At 35.7% G+C, this 22,233-nt stretch overlaps 5 protein-coding genes and 1 pseudogene across 8 annotated transcripts; 5 read left to right on the forward strand and 1 right to left on the reverse strand.

Moving 5' to 3' along the window:
* Positions 5,776-6,875, forward strand: LOC104753027 (probable cysteine-rich repeat secretory protein 6). Its single transcript, XM_010475301.1, has 2 exons — positions 5,776-6,541; positions 6,639-6,875. Exons 1-2 carry the CDS (start codon positions 5,776-5,778, stop codon positions 6,698-6,700), a joined length of 828 nt encoding a protein of 275 aa, XP_010473603.1. The 3' UTR covers positions 6,701-6,875.
* Positions 8,181-10,072, forward strand: LOC104753028 (putative cysteine-rich repeat secretory protein 5). Its single transcript, XM_019238037.1, has 3 exons — positions 8,181-8,906; positions 9,315-9,404; positions 9,780-10,072. Exons 1-3 carry the CDS (start codon positions 8,219-8,221, stop codon positions 9,848-9,850), a joined length of 849 nt encoding a protein of 282 aa, XP_019093582.1. The 5' UTR covers positions 8,181-8,218; the 3' UTR covers positions 9,851-10,072.
* LOC104753029 (cysteine-rich repeat secretory protein 4) lies at positions 10,638-11,971 on the forward strand. The gene is made up of 2 exons (XM_010475302.2): positions 10,638-11,552; positions 11,691-11,971. Exons 1-2 carry the CDS (start codon positions 10,640-10,642, stop codon positions 11,762-11,764), a joined length of 987 nt encoding a protein of 328 aa, XP_010473604.1. The 5' UTR covers positions 10,638-10,639; the 3' UTR covers positions 11,765-11,971.
* On the forward strand, positions 12,155-13,434 carry LOC104753031 (cysteine-rich repeat secretory protein 4-like). The gene is made up of 2 exons (XM_010475303.1): positions 12,155-13,095; positions 13,223-13,434. Exons 1-2 carry the CDS (start codon positions 12,207-12,209, stop codon positions 13,291-13,293), a joined length of 960 nt encoding a protein of 319 aa, XP_010473605.1. The 5' UTR covers positions 12,155-12,206; the 3' UTR covers positions 13,294-13,434.
* Positions 14,125-16,360, reverse strand: LOC104753032. 4 transcript variants are annotated; one of them, XM_010475305.2, is made up of 7 exons: positions 16,031-16,360; positions 15,852-15,941; positions 15,670-15,750; positions 15,409-15,554; positions 14,740-14,965; positions 14,555-14,647; positions 14,125-14,442 (listed from the first exon to the last, which is right to left on the reverse strand). In XM_010475305.2, exons 1-7 carry the CDS (start codon positions 16,256-16,258, stop codon positions 14,281-14,283), a joined length of 1,026 nt encoding a protein of 341 aa, XP_010473607.1. In that variant the 5' UTR covers positions 16,259-16,360; the 3' UTR covers positions 14,125-14,280. The 4 variants fall into 4 exon arrangements, with proteins under 4 accessions (XP_010473607.1, XP_010473606.1, XP_010473608.1 ...); XM_010475304.2 differs by having other exon boundaries at positions 15,852-15,944; XM_010475306.2 differs by having other exon boundaries at positions 14,281-14,442; positions 14,740-14,961; positions 15,423-15,554; positions 15,852-15,944.
* On the forward strand, positions 19,985-21,933 carry LOC104754164 (annotated as a pseudogene).

The raw sequence follows: 22,233 nt of genomic DNA on the forward strand, positions 1-22,233 counted from the left end.
TGGCTTTTCTTTGTATTGCAGGAAACGAAATTTTTAGGAGGATTTTCATTACAGCCATGACAACTTCGGTGTTAGCACTCGTGAGCTATGACTATGATCCAATCCAATGATTATAAATATTCGTATTTAATGTGTGTGACGTGTGATATGTTATTTATATATATTCTTGTCTAATAGACTAATAGGAAAGAAATATTTGGGAGATTGCTTTAAAAATAGCAGTTTAGGTGTTTGCACTTGTGTGATATTTTTTTTTTTTGACTCAACAACTTTCTATTAACCAAAAGTATTACAACCAAATCAAATACGCATTACATTCACCTCTAAAGATTTGGACCACAAAACAAATGCAATAGTTGATCAAGTACAACCCTGGAACACTAGCTGGATCCAACGCTACCTAATCGAGAATCATTGCATTTTTTAACCACAACGAGATAGATAACACACCACAACTCGGAGTGAAATCATCTCTTAAACCACCTAAATTGACCTAATGACACGAAAACAAATATTAACACAGAGAAAGCCAAAACTAATACTGAAGAGCAAATCAAAACCAAGCTATGAGCTCCTCATGATCAGCGTGTAGAACTTGACCCAATAGCATCAACACCCAGAAACGCATCAACAGAAAAGTTAGGAATTCCCGGCTTTCAATGTTTCGGTCCTAAACCTAAAACGGACAATACATCCGACTGAACCGACCAAGAGACAAGCACAACCAGCAAGAGCTAAAGCTTTTCCATACTAATCATACTAGACCAGAATGCTTAACGATTCAAGATAAGAGATTGAAGTACAAAGTAACATATCATCACCTCCCGGTGCCTATCCAGATTGGCCATATCTCAGCTGCTTTGTTATCTCGCTACTTGGTCGGAAAGACACCAGAAGTTGAGGAAACTCTCAAGAGACCGTCGGCTTTGTGGGCATCCGCAAATCTCGGTCACCGACACACCTTGAAGTCTCCTCGACAACCTGAAGACGCTAAGACCCGACTCGACCAAGAACCTCCGAACAGCTAGCTTCTCCGGCGAAAGGATGGAGAAAGCGGACGGTCACAATCCAAATCACAGATCCGATTCCCCGAAACTGCAAGGAAAGACGCCCAGAGCAGCTACGAACCACCACAGTCACTGAAAGGCGAGCCGAGATCTCGTCTTCCACCACACCGGCACGGTGCTTCAGTGGACTGCTCCTTAGCATGCCGGAGAGGAAGAGAAACGGGTCACCTTTGGCTTCATCACACTACAAACCTGCAACGATATTCAACGTTTATTTTTTTATACAAGAACATGGAGTTCAACTAAAATAATACTCGTTATATAAAGATTCAACCTCTGAATTGGTCTAACCACGTTATATGTGGACAATCACGGATTTGAATGAATTTAAATTTTTTTTATATAAACCTATATGTCCTCTGTTTTGTTCTTTTCATAGAGTCATAACAAAAGAAAAATGACAAGAATCATTAAACAATTTGTTGTCGCTCTCTTCTTCTTATTGTCTCTCGGAGCCATGTCCCAACCTTCTCAAAATCTCACCGATTGTAACAAAGAACCCGACGCTTATCAATCAATTCACTTCCACTGTTTTAACTTTATATCATAGTTCATACAAAAGCCATTACAAACGAGCAAGTTAGTGGAGTAGCCACTTGATTCAAAAGCGGAAACAAACTATTACAAAAGAAAGCTAATTATAACCAAAAGAAGCTGATCTTGAGAAGCTTCGTCTTTAACTGATCTTCCATAAGGCTCTCCTTTAACTGATCTTCGTCTTTAACTGCGGTTTATTTATCTCTTGATCTGGAATAAATAATGATGTAACGAGGATTGCTCTCCTTGTCTTCACTGCGGTTTTGTTGTTGACCTCTGCGTCCTTGGGACTGTCATGAGACAGGATTAATTGTGCTTGCTTCAGTAGGAGTAGCTTGTTCTTTATTGAGGCTTGCGTAGTGAAGAAAGAGTCGTTAGCTAAATGGGTTCTAACGGCTATTTATTCTGCAATAATCAGAATGATTAAAAAGTTTACCTTAAACAATAGTGTGATGGATGAACCAGTCTGGATGACTTAAAAATTGCTTGCAAGCTTCATTACTGAAATGCTTCATGCCCATACTCACAACACTTCCATAGATGTTGTTGAAACAACCTATGGCTACTGAATGTGACTTCTGATGCATCTCCAGCAATCTAACGATTGTTCCCATCGGCAAAGTCGAAAAGCTCAAAAGTATATCGACGAAATTTTTACCGGATTCAGCGAATACAACTTTGTTCTTCTCTTCATCTATGAGTAGTTTCAAGTTTATCACCGAGCTCTCCAAATCACCTGACATGTTTCGATTACAGAATCTGCATTGAATAATACATTTCAAAATCAATCAATTGAGATAGTACCCCAAAATCAGAGCCATGATTGAGAGACAAAATTAGCATTGAAACAGTTAAAAAGGTAAGATCTTTACAAAAAACAAAAAAAACAATCTTTGATCTGATAGATTTATGAACAGAAGCTAAAACGAACAAGGCGGTTTCTGTTTATATGTGCTAAAAATCACAATAAGAGTTAACAATTGACAGAAACATAAGACTAATGTCGCAAAACAAGAACGGGTTTGTTTCGGTTAGAGACAGAGGAGGAAGCAAACAGATCAATTCGTGGGGAAAAAAAAAAACATGCGGATTGTAAGATTCTCGAGAAAATCCAAGAGTGAAAGAGGGAAACGAAAGATTGTACCTTTTTAGCTAAATATCTTCCTCTTTGGGGACAGTGATTTTGGGAATTCTCTTCTCTCGATATAGGCAGTTTTAGGGTTTCTAAACACTCGAGCGGGAACATATATACAATAAGAGGTTTTCTATTGTTAATAAACCGGCGTAATTGAAAAAATGGTTTAACTTAAACCGTTATATTGAAGATACCAGAGTGACCATGATGTTTTTAACAAGATTGATAGATTAAAATATTCTTCTTAAACCGCTCTCATTGCTCTCATTTGTAGATTTATTAGCATTTTAATATATCTATATTTTTTTAACTTTTAAATCCATTTAAAACAAAAACAAAAAACTTTTCTTTTTTAATAATAAGAATTTGAATGCTAAATGAACTTTTAACAATGCGAAAACAGATTGAACTTATGGAATCTCTAACAGTCAATGACTATGTCAAATGACGGGATCCAAAATCTAGTTAGTTCTCACATCATTTTGTTGATTTAGCATTCTAATATATTTTGTATATTTTTAAAAACCACAAAAATCTATGAAAATAACTTATTTACAAATCATAATAGGAACTTGAATGCTAAATTAACATAACAATGTGAATACAAATTAGACTTATGGAATCTCTAATGATCAATGACTAGGTCGAATGACAGGATCCAAAATCCGCTTAGTTTCATATCGTATTGCAAATTTTAATTCAAGTTTACATTATGATTTGTAAATAAGTTTTTCATATATTTTAGAAATAATGGTGGTTTATAATAATAATAATAATAATAATAATAAATAAAAAAAATCTAGGGAAAAGAATATTAGGGACAAAAATTAAATTAAAGATGGGATAGAAATTGACCTCAGTATTTTCATGGGGTTGCAAGGAGAGAAGTAGTGGATTTGGGAACCCGAGATTTGAGGAAGGAGATTGTTGTAATTGTAAGTTGTAATTGTACTATGGAAGAGTACCCATGTCATGTCATAAGGACGGCCTCTTGGCGCAGTTATTAGAGTAGACTAGGAAGATTTCGAATTCTTGATTCCACCGTAGAATAAGGAACTAGGTTAGCTAGTTGTGCTTTTGACTTTACAGTTTACACCAAATCAGCTTTTGAATCCATCACCATCACCACCATCATCATCATCTCATTCATTCACGTTTTTCTGTAAAAGAAAAACCTGAGATTAAATCAGTCATAAAACACATAATATTCAGAACTAATTACTAAGATCTACACATGTTTCCAACAAATTAAATTATCAGAGAGAAGTTTAATGTTATTAGTAAAAAAAAAAAAAAAAAAATCACCGTACGTAGCAAGAACAGGGGAGGCTTAAGGATTCGGTAAAAATAAGGAGAAGGTTCGTCATTGAACTGGAGACACGACGTGAAGCAGGCTGAGATGATGACCCCAAACGTACTTGTGGAAACCCTAAGGCTGAGGCTGAGATGATGACCCCAAACTGGAGACACGACGTCATTGCAGTCGCAGAATCCATTACTTAAAACGAATCGTTATGCAAATATAAGAAACAGGAATATATATCATTGTTACGAATTGGAAGAAGTAGGCATATGTAAGAGAGGATTGATTCTATGCGGACGACGAAAGAATATGGAAGAGAGGATCAGAGATTAGAAAGAAGATGGTACCGTGTTTGTAGTCTGCTGTAGAGATGAGAAAACAGAGAGAATACGAACGACGATGGTAGAGTATAAAGAGGAAACAAGTCCCGGTCTCGTTGATATAAATTACTCAACGCACACCTCCCTTGCTTAGAATAAGGTAATATCTGTTGTTACCGTTGTGATCAGTTTCCTTTTATTTATTTATTTACTTATATATGTAATAAAAGTAGTATTGTTTTCCATAATAATAATAAGGGCACAGTAATATCATTGTTACCGTTACTAATAACAAATTAAAAAGTAAAGGAAACAAGTGAACCCAAAAAATTACTCAACGCAACTCTCTTACTTTTTTAAAAAAAAAGGTAATTGTTTTGTTACCGATGTAGTTTTAAAAAAAAATGGAAAACTTAACAGTTACTTTTGGAATTAAATGGAAATTCACTAATTAAAGCTACTTGAGAAAATATTACATAATTAATGTTAATAAATATTTATTATCAAACTACAAGCGAAAGTAGAACCGACAAATATAATACTAAATTGTTTATAAAACTTTCGTTTTTACGTTCGAAAAAGGAGTCAACGAGAGGAAGTAATGTTTGTGTGGGTTCTCTCATTGGGCCATTAACTTAATTAGGCCCAAACTGAAAGTGATTTTGATGATTAACTGACTCTGGTTAAAATTTCCTTTCTTTTCAATATTATATTTTATTGTTGTTATTTAATTACTTTTTTATGGTTTGAATTATAGTTGAAAGAAATATAATATTTAAACGTTATTAAAATCAAAGTAAAATCTTATACATTAAAATCTTTTTAATATTTTGGAAAATTAACTCTCATGTTCAATCTCATAATATTTCTTTACTAATACTATGTCATCTTTAGTGAATCACTTTGGTTTATATATTTTTCTTTACTAAAGATAATATATTTTTGATTTTCAATTTTAATTTTTAAAAGATATTATACATGATATCGTATACAATATTTAAATATGTTCTCTAACTAGAATTGATTTTTGTTTAAAAGTAAAAATGTTGAAAAATAAATCTAATAAAGATTAATAGCTAATTACATATATGTGTGAGGCGTTACTCCTTCTATTTCGCCAAGAGCTCTAGACAAGATTTTGTAAAACTTTTATCTTTTGCCTTCATCACACTTAACAAACCTGGAGTTATATACAAAACATTTCTTTTTAACGTTTCTTTTTATACAAAACATGGAGTTCAACTAAAATAATACTACTAATTATATAAAGATTCAACCTCTGAATTGGTCTAACCACGTTATATGTGGACATCACGGATTTGAATGAATTTTAAATAATAAGGTATATTCTTTCTTTATATAAACCTAATGTCCTATGTTTTGTTCTTTTCGTTAAGTCATAACAAAAGAAAAATGACAAGAATCATCGAACACTTGGTTGTCGCTCTGTTTTGCTTCTTCTTATTCTCTCTCGGAGCCATGTCCCAGCCTTTTCAAAATCTAACCGATTGCAACAAAGAACCCGATGCATATCAATCGAACCGCAACACCGTCCTTTCCACTCTTCGCAACCGTTCCACCCTCGGAAGCTATTATGCCAACGCCACGGCCGGTCTTACACCAAACACAGTCTATGGCATGTTCCTATGCATAGGAAACATAAGCAAAACATCTTGTTCAGACTGTGTCCATTCCGCAACGTCGGGAATCGCTGAAACCTGCGAGTCTCATGACAGCTCTTTCATATTCTCTGGCGACTGTATGGTTCGGTACTCGGACGTTTCGTTCTACTCGCTCGTAGAAGCTTCACCTAGCACCTCTAGTTACGCTCCGATCAATTCTTCGGATTCTCCCAAATTTTTCAACAAAACACTTCCTGGAAAAATAGACGAGCTTGTCCTCAAAGTACCGTCGTCTTCTTCGTCACCTATTCCATATTTTGTGGAAGATCAAGAACACGTGTCTCAACTGGAGGGTTCGTATGATATAGAGGCAATGGCCCAGTGTAGTCCTGATCTTGATCCAAGAAACTGCACCGTGTGCTTGGAATTTGTAGTTCAACAATTCTCCGAGTGTTGCAGCCAATCTCGTTGGGCTCGTATCTTATTTCCTAAATGTCTGCTCAGGTATAACATCTCCGCTTTGCAACTGAACAAAACGAGTCTTGGAGTTAGAAAAGGTGAGCCACAGTACATATATCATTTAAGTTATCATTTACTATAGTTATGTGATATGGCTTTGAATTGGTTTTTTTTGGCTCTTTTTTTTTTTTACAGGAGATGATATATTTGGGAGAACGTTTCTTGCAATCATGATAGCTTTACTAATGGGTTTATGATCAAATCTAGTGATTGTAACTACTGTTTTATATTTGCGTTCTCTATTTGGGTGATAATAAGATCATAACCAGAGTAAACCGACGTTGACTTGTTGATCAAAGAATGAATGAAGAAGTTATCCTCTGTTAGTGGGATTGTCTCCCACTAAGTCATGTTCCATAGTATTTTATCGCAGATTTGCTGTCATGACAGCTTTCTATATATGTCAGTTAACACGTCTGGGACTATAAACTAATCATGGGTTGGTACTTGGTACTTCATATATGTGTCCCTATGATATGTGTGTTAGCATCTAAAAATTAATATAATCCGTACGTTGGTTCTTGATCGAAGTCAACGTAATAGTATGATATATCCATTTTGTGGAACTTGAGGCAATTGAATTGGATGATCTTCATAAAAACAAATTATGTTGACTTTATTTTAAGAAGTAAAAATATATATTTGTCAAAACATGTATATTTGTTAATGTCAAAAAAAATATTTATACATATTTCTCTAAACTTTTTTTTTTTGAAATTATAGAGTTCAGGAGAAATATCAGTGACTACATGGTTAAGAGCACCAAAAAGAAACAAAAAAAATATATCTAAATAAATTTTACATAAAAATATCAGCTCCTGCAAAATTTCACAGATTCTATGTCATCTAAATAACTACCATAGGTGATCAATGTTAACAAATACTATCTATCAAATCAACCTGCAAATGCTTTCTTTTTCTCCCATCTCTGAGATTTTCTACCACTGTTTTTCTAGGAGTTCTTGACTAATTGACCTAGCTAATAAGTATAAATAAAAAAGAATTTTTGTCAACAAAATACAAGATTAGTTCAAATGAGTCAATTAGAGGGAAAATCATTTACATAGGTAATTAAATGCGAATTGATATTTTTCTAATTTGCTTAATGAAAAATTGAAAGTATTATAATTTATTTTGGTTACTCGTGATGTAAATTTAGATACTTAAGCTTTGTCTTTTTTATCGTTTTATTTGTTATTTAATACAAATTATGAGAATTGTTACATAAACGATTCTACCGCTGACAATTTTTTATATATGATCCTAGTACATCTACCACATACTACAAACTGTAAAAGTATTATTAATCAACTTTTGGTAAAACCATTAGACAAAAAACTTCTAGAGATTAAAAAAAACTCATGTTTTCTTATTACCCACAATTAATTAAAAGATAATAATCTAAGAACAAGTCTTGCGTGTAACGTAGCTTTCAGAAAACCAAATTATCAACTTTATCTTTTACCTTACTTAAAAGACTTGTAAAGGTAATCAACGTTTTCTATACAAGAATAAAGATTAATTCAACTAAAATAATAATTATTTATATATGGATTCAACCTCGGAATTGGTCAACAACGTTTATATGTGGACATTTGATAAATAATTTTTAATAACAATGTGAGACAATTAATTTCTCTATATAATAGCTTTATGTATTTGCTCTGTTTTGTTCTTTCTCATAAGTCATAATAATCAAGAAAGAACACACAAAAATGACGAGAATCAATGCACACTTTGCTGCTGCTTCGTTTTGCTTCTTCTTATTCTCTCTCCGAGCCATGTCCCAACCTACTCAAATGCGTATGGATTGCACCGAATTCAACAACGTCACTCGAACTAGCCCTTATCTTTCAAATCGTGACACGGTCCTCTCCACTCTTCGCAACCGTTCCTCCCTCGGAAGCTATTCAAACGCCACGGCCGGTCTTAGCCCAAACACAATCTATGGCATGTTCCTTTGCAGAGGAGACCTAAACAGAACATCTTGTTCAGAGTGTGTCAATGCCACAACGTTAGAAATCTATGAATCCTGCTTTTATCGTAAAACAGCTTTGGTAATCTCTAACGAGTGTATAGTTCGGTACTCGAACACTTCTTTCTTCACGCTCGTAGAGGATGTTCCTAATACCGCTAGATACTCTCCGGACAGTTCTTTGGATTCTCCGCAATTTTTCAATCGAACACTTCCTGAAAAACTAGACGAACTTATCCTCAGAGCATCCTTGTCTTCGTCGTTACCAGTTCCATATTTTGTGGAGGATAGAGAACATGTGACTCAGTTGGAAGGTTCGTATGATTTACATGCAATGGTCCAGTGTAGTCCTGATCTTGATCCAAGAAACTGCACCGTCTGCTTGAACCTTGCGGTCCAAAGACTCTCGGAGTGTTGCAGCCATGCTCAGTTTGCTAGGATCTTCTTTACTAAATGTCTCATCACGTATGAAATCTCCGCTTTGCAACCGAACATATCGAGTCTTGGTGTTACAGAAGGTGAGTCACAGTATCTATGATTTAATTGATATACACCATTGGATTTTATACTATGAATGAGATTTTGCGATGAACTAACCCGGTCAGGTTCGGTTTGAATTATTAGTCCGTTCTTGAGAGGTCATGCTGATAAGTACGTATATATGTGTATCTGACAGATACCAAAAAGAAATGATGAAATTTGTTGTACATGGACTTGACCAGAATTGTCCCAGTTTTTTAAAGTATGAAAAATGGTATGGTCCATCTTGACCGAATTAAACCGGGTTGACCTGAAGATTTTAGGTCCACCGTAACCAACGTATCTGCCTACAATCNTGTTTGTTCGGATCTTCTTTACTAAATGTCTAATCACGTACGAAATCTCCGCTTTGCAACCGAACATAACGAGTCTTGGCGTTACAGAAGGTGAGTCGCAGTATCTATCATTTCATTGATAATTTATACACCATTGGATTTTGTACTATGATTTGAGATTTTGCGATGGACTAATCCGGTCAGGTTCGGTTTGAATTAGTCCGTTCTTGAGGTCATGCTGATACGTGTATATATGTAGTTATCTGACAAATACCAAAAAGAAATGATGAAATTGGTTGTACATGGACTAGACCAGAATTGTCCCAGTTTTTTAAAGTATGAAAAATGGTATGTTCCATCTTGATCGAATTAAACCGGGTTGACCTGAAGATTTTAGGTCCACCGTAACCAACCTATCTGCCTACAATCCAATTATCAAGAATAAACAACTAAAACATGTTTTGGCTCTTTTTGTGGTTTTTACAGGAAATGGAATATTTGGGGGCACGTTTATTGCAATCATGACAACTTTGGTGTTACCACTTATGGTTTTATGATCAAATGTAGTGATGATTTAAGGATAGTGACTACTGGTTTATATTGGTGTTCTCTTAATTTGGTTGACGTGCCATCTGTTGTGTTCTCGACTTCTAATAAAAGTTAAAAATAAATAAACATTTGTATATTTATATGTTAGGTTTCAACTTTCAGTGTTATCGGTTGGTAATATAATGTATTCGTATCAAAATAAATAAAGTATATTCATTTCGAATTTTTTAGACTATGTATGTATCCGTTTTGAGTCAGGGAATGATGCAAATTGGAAAATGTATACCTCATAAATTTGTTTTTAAAAAATTGTAAATATAATTTCGGACTTGATTTCACGTTGATACTTTTTAACTATATTGATCGGACCAAAATCTAAACATATCTTGTTTTCTGTTGTATCCGACTGTAACTAATATCCTAATACTTATCTCTGCATCAAACATGCCTTCCAAATTGTAAGACTAATTAGAGTCTTCTTAAACCAATAAAAGAAATCGAAAGTCTTCCTAATCAAGTCTTATGTTTTGCTTCCGACAGTAATATAACAAACGTGTCAGCTTCAATAATTCTGTATTATTCCTTAAACAAGTCTTTCATCTAGTTTAAATATTACATAATCCATAAAGTTTACATTTTATACAACAACATGGCCTCAACTATCACCTAATTAAGAGTAATAAAAGAATTTTCCTAGTCAAATAGTATATAAAATACATCTTTTTAATTTATAAGTCTGTCTACTATAAATTTTCTTCATTAATCTCTCATAATTCATAAACAAGAGAGAACAAACAATGGCAACAATGATCCAAAGTCTCTCTTCTCTCTTTTGCTTTCTCTCACTTTTATCTCTTCTCTTCTCTACAAGCCAAACCATATCCCAATCTGACCACATCCACATGAGCACCTTCTGCAACCAATTCTCCGACAACTTCACACAAGCCAGCGCATACGAGACGAACCGCGATATTGTACTCACCTCTCTTCGTCTCCGTTCCTCTCTCGCGACCTATTCCAATGCAACGACCGGTATTACTCCCGACATAGTCCGTGGTATGTTCCTCTGTAGGGGAGACATCTCGTTGTCATCTTGTTCAGACTGTGTTCAAACCGCAGCCCTAGAAATCTCAAGAAACTGTACTCATCAAAAAGAAGCTTTCATTTTCTACGAAGAGTGTATGGTACGTTACTCGGATTCACCCTTCTTCTCCCTCGTAGACGAGAGACCTTACATCATTAGGTACTCATTGAGTTATGCTCCTAACTTGGATCGGTTCCCACAAACGCTCTCCGATAAAATGGATGAGCTGATCATCAATGCAACTTCTTCCCCATCATTATCATCAACACCGTATTTCGTGGAGGATGAAGTACGTGTGAAACAATTCGAGGGTTCGTTTGATTTAGATTCACTTGCCCAGTGCAGCCCTGATCTTGATCCAACAAACTGCACAACGTGTCTGAAACTTGCGGTCAAAGAAATGTTGGATTGTTGCAACCAGTCTCGCTGGGCTCAGATCTTTACTCCTAAATGTCTCTTGAGGTACGAAGCTACCGCTTTGTCGTCACCACCTCCACCATCTCCATCACCTCCACCACCTTCTCCGCCACTTTTTCCTCCATCGCTACTGCCTCCATTAGTACCCTCTCCGCCCCTTTTCATGCGGCCGAGTTTTGGCGGGTCATTTTCTATTAACGCTATAAAAGGTAAGCATATAATGTATTATACACATCATCTTCATACAGTATGTACGTAAACTATTTTGTTGTACTAATCTAGTTATGAAGAAGAGACTATATAGAGTAAAACTACTAATCAGATCAACTTCTTTTCTTGTCTTGCAGGAAACGAAATATTTGGGAGAATTTTTATTGCGGTCATGACAGCTTATGTTTTAACACTTATTGGTGTAATGTAAAGATGACCTTATTCTTGTTGTGTGAAGAGTGTGATGTGTTTCCTTCCTTGTCTCATAAGACACAAACCCCCCCTAAACTTTTGTTAATTTTTCTTTTTTAGTTTATATTTTTGTCGATTTTGATATTTAATTTAAATGGATTTGTCAAAATCACAATTGTATGGATTGACAGAGATTAAAAGAAATTGGAGTTTCATACCACAACTATCATCCATAGATTTCATATGGTTGAGATATTAAAGTACATTTTTTTTTTGGGCAAACAGATATTGAAGTACAATAAAGATAACATTTTATATACGAAATGATACGACCTCAACGATCAATTTTAAATAACAAGGCATTTGTATAGTCAAAGATTATAATGCATCTTTTAATCGATCTCTCTGCTATAAATTTTCTTCTTGTTTTCTCTCAAATAATTCATAAACAAGAACAAATAATGGCAACAGTGATAAAGAGTCTCTCTTCTCTCTTTTGCTTTCTCTCTATCTTAGCTCTTCTCTTCTCTACAAGCCAAATCATATCCCAACCTGAACACATGCGCACCTTCTGCAGCCAATTTTCCGACAACTTCACGCGAACCAGCTCTTACCGGACAAACCGCGAAACACTTCTCTCCTCTCTCCGTGACCGTTCCTCTCTAAGAACCTATTCCAACGCCACAACAGGTCTTAGCCCCAACACAGTCCGTGGCATGTTCCTCTGTAGAGGAGACATCACGAGAGAATCTTGTTCCGACTGTGTTCAAACCGCAACCCTAGAGATTTCTAGAAACTGCACTTATCAAAAAGAAGCGTTCATATTCTATGAAGAGTGTATGGTACGTTACTCGGATACTTCCTTCTTCACCCTCGTAGAAGACAGACCTTACATCATTAGATACTCTTTGAGTTCTGCTCCAAACACGGATCGGTTCGGACAAACGCTTTCGGATAAAATGGATGAGCTTATCATCAGAGCATCTTCTTCATCATCGTCGTCATCATCAACACCATATTTCGTTGAGGATCAAGAACGTGTCACACAATTCGAGGGTTCATATGATTTAGATTCAATTGTTCAGTGTAGTCCCGATCTTGATTCAGGAAACTGCACCGTGTGTCTGAAACTTGGGGTCCAAGAAATCTTGGATTGTTGCAGCCGGTCTCGTTGGGCTCAGATCTTTACTCCTAAATGTCTCTTGAGGTATGAAGCTTCCGCTTTGGCATCACCGCCTCCACCGTCTCCGCCACCTTCTCCTCCATCGCTAGTGCCGTCTCCGCCGCTTTTCACGCGGCCACAAAACATACCGAGTTTTAGCGGATCAACTTCTAGTACAGTTATAAGAGGTAAGCATACACATTATATATCATATTTTTATACGTACGTAACCATTTTGTTGCACCAAATCTAGTTATCAAGTAGAGAATATATATAGAGTAAATAATCAGTTTGACTTTTTTTCTTGTCTTGTAGGAAAAGAAATATTTGGGAGATTTTTTATTGCGGTGATGACAGCTTATGTCTTAGCACTTTTGGGTGTATGAATGTAAAGATTGCTTTATAATACTCGTATTTAGAAGTGTGAAGTGTAATGTTCTTGTCTATTAAGATCCAAACCCACTAACGTTATGTTATTATTTGTGCTTCAGTATGTTTCCTGTTGATTTCTGATGTTTAATTATGAATGGATTTGTCAAAAAAAATAATTGTATGGATTGAATGATAAAAGAATTGAAGTTTCGTGTATATATCATCCATCTTCTTCTTTGTTTTTTCCCTAATATTTTTCGTTGTCGAAATGGTCTTGTATATGTTTTCCTAATCTTGAGATTGTTCCAAGAATTATAAATCTTGTGTAAATATGTCAGTTTTCATTTGAATTTATTTAAACTGTTTTCACAATAAACATTTAGGAAATTATGCATGTCACTATAATAAACCGACTTTGTTTTCTTAATCCCAATTCAAATATCTACGAATTTCAGTGGTCAACTCTTTTTTGATGACGATTTGTGCCTGTCAACTCTTTAATTAAGTTAAATGTATGTAAATGAATGTCAACTTTCAGAATCATAATACAAAATGGCAAAATTTCGAAAGAGGGTTCATCTAGTACATCATTCATGACTTAGGTAATTACAATAGTACTTTCAAATTTTTTACAAATGAGTATTATTTTACTATACTAATTAAATCCTCATAGTTTTTTTTTGTTAATTTATCTTGTTAACTAACCATACGTCAAGTCAACACTGAACTTACGAAAATAAGTTTTCTTCCATATCTTCTATGTCCGTGTGCAGCTCCCCGAACCTAAGTATGTACATCAGACCGTACATTTCCTTATGCTTTGTCTACGAGTTAGGAATCTTAAGAAGTCACTCGAAGCAAAACTTGTGATCTAATTCCAACAGCCAATACTGTCTTCTCTTCAAAGTAAGTTCGATCAATTTTACAATAAAAATTACTTGACAAGTGAAAATTCGGAGTTCTTTGGGTAAAAAAGCCCCCGGTTTTATTCACCTTAGTGTTCAAATAATTTCACCAGGAGGCAGCTCTGCAAGCTTCGCTTGAGTACCAAGCACACGTTCCATATCAAACCGAACCTCGATATTCCGAATGCTATATCCCACCACCATTAACCAATACAACAATTTCGCCAGGTCCGCTGCACTTGTCTCTGTCACTTCTGTCTGTGTAACCACCAAAACGTTGATACCAGTCAAATCACATCACACTATATATATAACAAAACACAACTCAAACAAGTGTTTCAGCTGAAGAAGTTATTATTAGAGAACGAACCTTCATTTGGTTTGGGTCTGACACAGCTAGAAGCCGCTTGACAAATGTATTCATGGCCACGGCAACATCTTCGCCTGCAGTGCTTGTAAGCTCCTACAAAATTCAAAAGTATTGCAACTGAGAAAAGCATTGGAATAATATTTTGATGATAATAAACTTAAAAACTAATATATGAATTCTCATGCCTTAAGATTTTGGGGTTCAAGAGATTTTAGATATTCCAAAATCTCGTTTTGCTGATTCGCAGATTTTCTCCCCACCAGACGGTTGAGTTCTTCAATCTCTGCTTCTAAAAGCTCGATATACTTTTTCGCATCAATTTTCTCAGGACCAGAAATGTTATTCCACCTGATCACTTCCCCTGAAACGTTCTTTTGAGTTCCAGGTGCATAGTCTTCATCACCCCCCTGGCTTAATCAAAATAGACAACCACTGTCACATACAATTTGATACATCAAAATCAAACACACGCATATTAAGCAGCTTTATTCAAGTCACCAAAAGAACTACACAGCATGGAAACGAGAACTCTCTTAACTCTCAACTACTTCCAAAACTAAAAAATGCGAGAGACAAAACCAGAATAATCAAAGCTCGCTCTGCCTAAACTTAATATGAACATGTTGTTAGCTCTCTAGCTAACCGACTCAACAATAGTTTTTGAGCTGTTAACGCAGCCACAATCCACCACAAGTTTCATGGGATAATAATGCTTCTAGACTAGCTTAACACGAGGCTTATCAACAGAGAAGAAGCAGAAGTGTCAATCGAAGCAACCAGTGAACAAACTCGCATCAGCATTTTTACAGAACTACAAACCAAGTGAAATCCTCCAGAAAACAGAAGCTATAAACCTGAAAATGTTCACCTTTAGATCACGTGGCTCAGGAAGAGCAACCTGCTCCAAACTTTGTTGCAATTCAAGACGATATTGAGCGTTTCTGAACATATACCCAGTCATCAATACACTCATCATCAGCTGTGCAAGGTTCTCAGCAACCTATAAATCCCATACATACATAATACGCAAATTCAACACACAAGTAACAAAAACCACAGGACACACAACTTGTGAAATAAAATAAAAAACGTATCGCTTACATAAAAGCACTCACAGATGTGACAGTAACCGCAAAAAACTGCGGAGGCAACGTTCCAATCATATTCGTCACAGTTTGTCTCATTGCTTCAACCACCTAATCGAAACCAACATAGAATCAATGAAAAGCTCCAACCTTTTTTACAAAAAAAAATTGAGTCTTTGGAGATGATGAAGCAGAGTGAGTGAGTGAGTTACATGTTTAGGGGCACGTTTAACGAACATCTCCATGAACTCAGGCTTCACATTCTGAACATACTCCACTAATATATCTCTCCTGCTTTTGGGCTGCTGCTCAAAACCAATTTATCGATTCAGATTAGAGTCTAACATCAATCAAATCGAATGCTGAACCAAATTTCAATTTTGCAATTTACCCGAGTGCCATTTGGAGGCGTGGATGAATCTGCAGATGAATCAGAAGAAGAAGAACCATAAGCTTTAACTCTCACAACCATCAAATTCCCACTTCCGCTACTACTCTTCAACGGGAAGCTCACAGAGGAAGAAGTAGTATAGAGATTAGGTTCACGGTTGACTAAAAAAGACGAAGAGGGTCGAGATAGTGATTGCAAGAGCGAGAATTGCATCGATAACGAACACATCTTCCCAAAGATTCAAACCCTAGTTTTTGGGGGTTTTATCTTGTTTGATTTGGTTCGCTACTGTGTTACTACTTTGTACGCTCTTTTGCTTTTTGTTCCTTATCTTCCCAAATTTGATTCATTGTGCAAACAGAGTAATTAACCAGTTAATCATCGCATAATTAACCAAACCGGTTTGGTTTTTTAGTGTTGAACTTGAAACCTTCATAAACACTTTCTCTTAACTTACGTAGAGAACCGGTCTCAGAATCGTTTAGATCGAACCGGTTTTAAAATATGTCGGATCGAACCGGTTGTGATTTTACGATATTATTATATAAAGTTGGGTTTCGAAAGTTAGCCATTAACAAGATTTTAACATGTGTCAAGTTATCAATTTGAGATTTTGACATGTGTAAATATTTAACTGCAAGAATTTGATTACAACAAAAAGAAATATTTTGTTTTAAAAAATATTAATAAAGTAAATATATAATTATAAAAAAATTCAGAATTTAGAAAAAAACAAAGTTTTTTTAAATAATTATAAGGAGATTATATATATATATATATATTTCATAAAATTCGAAATTATAATATTATTTATTTATTTTTAATTTTAAGTGATTAATTATTAAAAAATAGAAAAAATGATTAAGGAAAATATAATTTTAATTATTAATTCTAAATTTTGTACTCACTTCTACATAATCAAAGATCGCCTTATATTTAAATAATATATTCAAAAACATTGTTTTCAACTTTGTTTAATTAGGAATATATTTTAATGGGAAGTTCTTATTTTCTTAAGCCAAAAATTTCTACTACTTTCTCTTTTTTCTGTTGGAAATAGGTAAGATCAATATGTTAACCAAAAAAAATTAATATATGAATCTTCTTTTTCTAATACTGTATTTTAAAATTTATTGTAGTATTTTTAGATTGTTTTAATTTATATTTTAATCTTTGAATGATTTGAGAGTCATATATTAACATGCTTATAATTTCCTATTGCTTCTTTCATTATGCCAAATTAATTTTCTTTCAATTTCTCAACCTTGATTGGTTGGTCATAAACCCTTTTTTTTTTTTTGCAAACATAATTGTTACCATTATTCATTCAATCTTAAAGGGAGATAACGAATAGAAGCTCATCAACCTAATGAATTGATAAAATAAGCTAATCAAACACAAGCGTACAACAAACATAGATAGATAGATTGAAAAAAAAAATCGTTGTTGATAGATCCATAGGAGCTCAAAGACTCTGACACCCTGGTTTGCGGAAATGTTTAAAATAATTGATTTAGCCACATACGTCACCAAAATGCACTTATTTTTTCAGTCAAGGGTCTTGAGAGAACTTCATAATGGGTGACCTTTCTGGAAGTGATTGTCGAAATTGTGCGAGTGAGGACAAAACACAAGAAAATCTCATTTGTTGATTTGTAAGATCGGTAATCAAGTTTTTAAAGACTTCCAGACGTAACAAACCGGTCATCGAATATGGGATGGTCCACAAGCCGGGAATAGATGTAGGGTCCACTTGGGAAGGTGGGCCCGTGGACTGAGAGTAGACATGGGCTCACTAAATAATGTGGCGGTTGAAGCGTTACAGATACAAAGGCTACATCATGGTGTGTCAAAGACACTTCCACGAATACATTGAAAAATTTAGCATTAGTTACTATCAAAAGATTTTGTGACGATTGAAAAAGGTTTTTACGTTTATTGGTCGTCAGAGCAAGCTATTTTGAGATAGCAAAAAGACGTGAACATTTTCTCTCCACACAGGATGAGGGCAGAGCCGAGGTTCTCTCTATGGTGGAGAAGGTTGGACACAAGGTTATTTACCCAACAGAGGAAGGTGGGGGAGGTTGGACGCAAGGTAATCTCTCCAAGGGAGTTGGACGCAAAGTTCTCTGCATAAGGGATGAGGGCGGAGCCGAAGTTTTTTCCATGGCGGTCATATATTATTGTGATGATACATCATTGATTAGTATATTATATTATCTATAAACACATTAAGCCAAGTATTTTACTTTCACTTTGGCATAGTTACTATCACAAATACATTGGGAAATTTAACATTAGTTACTATCAAAAGATTTTTTTGTGAAATTAGAAAATTGTTTTTACTTTCATTGGTTGTCGGAACAAGCCATTTTGAGATAGCAAAAAGACGTGAACATATTTTCTCCACATAGGAGGAGGGCAGAGCCGAGGTTCTCCCTATGGTAAAGAAGGTTGGACACAAAGTTATCTCCGCAAGGGAAGGAGGAGGAGATTGGACGCAAGGTTATCTCTCAAAGGGAGAAAGGCGAAAGTTCTCTCCATGGTGGAGGAGGTTGGACACAAGGTTCTCTCCATAAGGGATGAAGGCGGAGCCGATGTTTTCTCCATGGTGGTCATACATTATTGTGATGATTCACCGTTGATTAGTATATTATGTAATATATTTTTTATTCAAAATGTTTTTTGAGCCAACAATTTTAGTAATTAAAAAACTATGCAGAAGTAAAAGTAATATATTTGGTTTAATGTGTTTATATAGACAGTTTCTAGATGGTGATAAATAATATTTTTTGTAACATACAAGAGTACATTTAGGTATAAAAAATATACTTTTAATAGTAACATACATAAAAGATTTGTAAATGAATATAAATGATTGTATTATAACAAAAATAAAATTTATATATAACATACAACAAATTTTAATAAATTTCATTTCATTTATAAAACTTTAAACCCGCACATCAGGCCAGTCCTCATCTAGTTTCATTAGGAGTTAGAAAGATGGAGAAGAAGAAAAGAAAAAAAAAAGGCGAAAAAACAAAAATCTTGGTTGCTACTTGCTAGGGTTTGGGGATTGGAAACTGTTACTGCTTCTACTAGATTGATCAGCACGGTCAGATTGATTCATATACGTTCAGCGAAGACACGTACGGTTCCAAAGAGTCTACCTTGTTTGATGAGCCAAGGAACTTTTTTTTTTTTTTTTTTTGAAAATTTGTGAAATTTCATTGAAGAAAAAGATTGTAGAAGACTACAATGTTGTTACACATATTAGGCCTTGCCAAAAAAAATTAGAAATACAAGGGCTAATTGAAGATTGCAAGAATGGAAAGTTCACTTGTTATATATGTCGCAACCATTGTCCCAAAAGGTCTCTGAAGTTTTTCCAATGACTCTTTGCAAGGATGGCGTCTCTGACTTGTCTATCTAGTATCTTGAACTGCACATGTGGTGGCGTGGAGTTGTTATTGTGCAAACGGTTATTCCTTTCATGCTACAGGGTGTAAATAACAGCCTGTGAAACGAGTCTCCTAAGCGTTTGAGTAGAGGAATTGTCTGATAGATTCAGCCAAGCCGAGAATGCTTCCCAAGTTTGAAACACAAAAGATCTATATCCTAGACGTTTTGTAACCTCTGCCCACAAGATCTCACTATAATCACACTGGAGGAAAAGATGATCTCTTGTTTTAGGGTACAACCCGCATATGCAACAAGCTGTGTCGATCTGCATTCCCCAGCTAGATAATCTAGCTCTTGTTGGGAGCCGGTTTAATTGAGTGATCCACAACAGAAACGCATGTCTCGGGATAGCTCCTTTGTACCATACTTGTTTTGACCATGGTACAATCTTTTGCCTGTATCTTCGAGCCTCCCAAGTTTTCTTTATGTTGAAGTTGCTTGAGCTTTCACCTTCAATTTTCCACCGGAAGGAGTCCAAGTCGTTCGTGGATGCTGGGAGCTGCACTGTTGTTAGGTGAATGTGCAGCTGCTCTGCTTGAGGTGATCGAGCTGGCCTTAGTCTCCATGACCTTTGAGAGCAGGCCATGTTTACAGACCAGTTTAGAGGAATCCCAGTTTGAGTCGGACCCGTTGGGCCCAGAAAATTGATGAGCGGTCCAAACGGTGTCGACCAATCATGCCAAAAGCCAAGGAACTTTTGTAGGAGAGGAGTTGAAACTGACAAGTGGGTATTATCATATCAAAACCTTAGATAATGCAATTGTTTTGTTCCATGACATGGTTAGATCTCGTCCTTTCCCATCTGTGATTGATTTCAATAAACTAATGGGTGTCATTGTCAGAATGAATCGTCCCGATGTTGTGATTTCTTTATATAGGAAGATTGAAATGCTACCTTGTAATATCTTCAGCTTCAATATTCTGATCAAATGTTTCTGCAGCTATCATGAGTTGTCTTTTGGTCTGTCTACATTGGGAAAGATCATAAAACTTGGAGATAGGGAAATACAACACTTCTCCACGGGTTCTGTCTCGAAGATAGGGTTTCTGAAGCCGTATCTTTGTTTGATCATATGGTTGAAACGAGATTAACACCCAACGTCGTGACGTTTACCACACTGATGAAAGGTCTTTGCCGCGAGGGTCGAGTTCTTGAAGCAGTAGCTCTGCTTGGTCGTATGTTAGAAATTGGTCATGAACCTAACGCAATTACTTACGGAACAATTGTAAATGGAATGTGTAAGATGGGAGACATTGACTCTGCCTTGAATCTGCTAAGGAAGATGGATAAAAGCCACATCAAAGCAAATTTTGTACTCTATAATTCCATCATTGATCGTCTTTGCAAAGACGGACAACATAGCGATACTCAAAACCTTTTCACTGAAATGCGTGAGAAAGGCATTTTCCCCAATGTAGTTACCTACAACTGTATGATAGATGCTTTCTGTAGATCTGGTCGTTGGAGCGATGCTCAAAGATTGTTGCGTGATATGATTGAAAGGGGAATCAATCCTGATATTTTCACTTTCAATGCATTGATCAATGCATATGTCAAAGAAGGGAAGTTCATTGAGGCTCAAGAATTATACGAGGATATGCTCCGTAGTGGTTTAATTCCTAATACAATCACCTATAACTCAATGGTCGATGGGTTCTGTAAACATAACCGTCTAGATGATGCCAAACGCATGTTTGATTTGATGGCTAGCAAGGGCTGCTATCCTAACGTAGTCACTTTCAATAGTCTTATAGACGGATGTTGTAGAGCTAAGAGGGTAGATGATGGAATGAAACTTCTCCGCGAAATGTTGAGAAGAGGATTAGTTGCTGATACTATTTCTTACAACACTCTAATTCACGGGTTCTGTCGAGTGGGAAATCTTAAGATGGCCCAAGACCTTTTCCAGGAGATGATTTCTCAAGGTGTGTACCCTGATACCATTACTTGTAAAACTTTGCTGTATGGTTTCTGTGAAAATGGACAGCAAGAAGAGGCTTTGGAAATGTTTGAGGTTATCCAAAAGAGTAAGATTGATCTTGATACTGTTACTTATAACATCATCATCCATGGAATGTGCAAGGGTAACAAGGTGGACGAAGCATGGGACTTATTTTCTAGTCTCCCCATCGATAGTGTAGAGCCTGATGTTCAAACTTACAATACAATGATATATGGGTTTTGTATGAAAGGTACAATTTCAGAAGCAAATGCGTTATTCCGTAAAATGAAGGACAATTGACATGTACCATGTGACTGCACATATAATACACTAATTAAGGGATGCCTTAGAGCTGGTGAAATAGCTGCATCAGGTGAACTTGTAACGGAGATGCGAAGCAACGGGTTCAGTGGAGATGCATCCACCGTGAACATGGTTTCTGATATGATATCAGATGGTAGATTGGACAAGAGCTTTTTTGATATGCTGTCTTAGTGTTTTTTGGGAAGAGTGACTCTCTTGATCTAGTTTTATATGGTATGTCCTACTCACTTGTGCCTTGGTGCTTGTGTTCTTTTCTAATGATTCAATGAATCAATGTTATATGTTACATGCATGTGAGAGGATTTTGCAGAGGTTTCAGGTTCTGTGATTTCTCAATATGTTGGCTGTCAGTCCTCTTAAAAGCAAACGGAAGGTGAGAGTGCCTGAAGATAAATTAACTCTGGTTAGTAGATCTGCTTGTCTTCTCTACTTTACAGTTTACATCATGGTGTGTCATCCCATAGTTGAATT

Source organism: Camelina sativa, chromosome 16, assembly GCF_000633955.1.
Source record: "Camelina sativa cultivar DH55 chromosome 16, Cs, whole genome shotgun sequence".
Classification (NCBI taxonomy): Eukaryota; Viridiplantae; Streptophyta; class Magnoliopsida; order Brassicales; family Brassicaceae; genus Camelina; species Camelina sativa.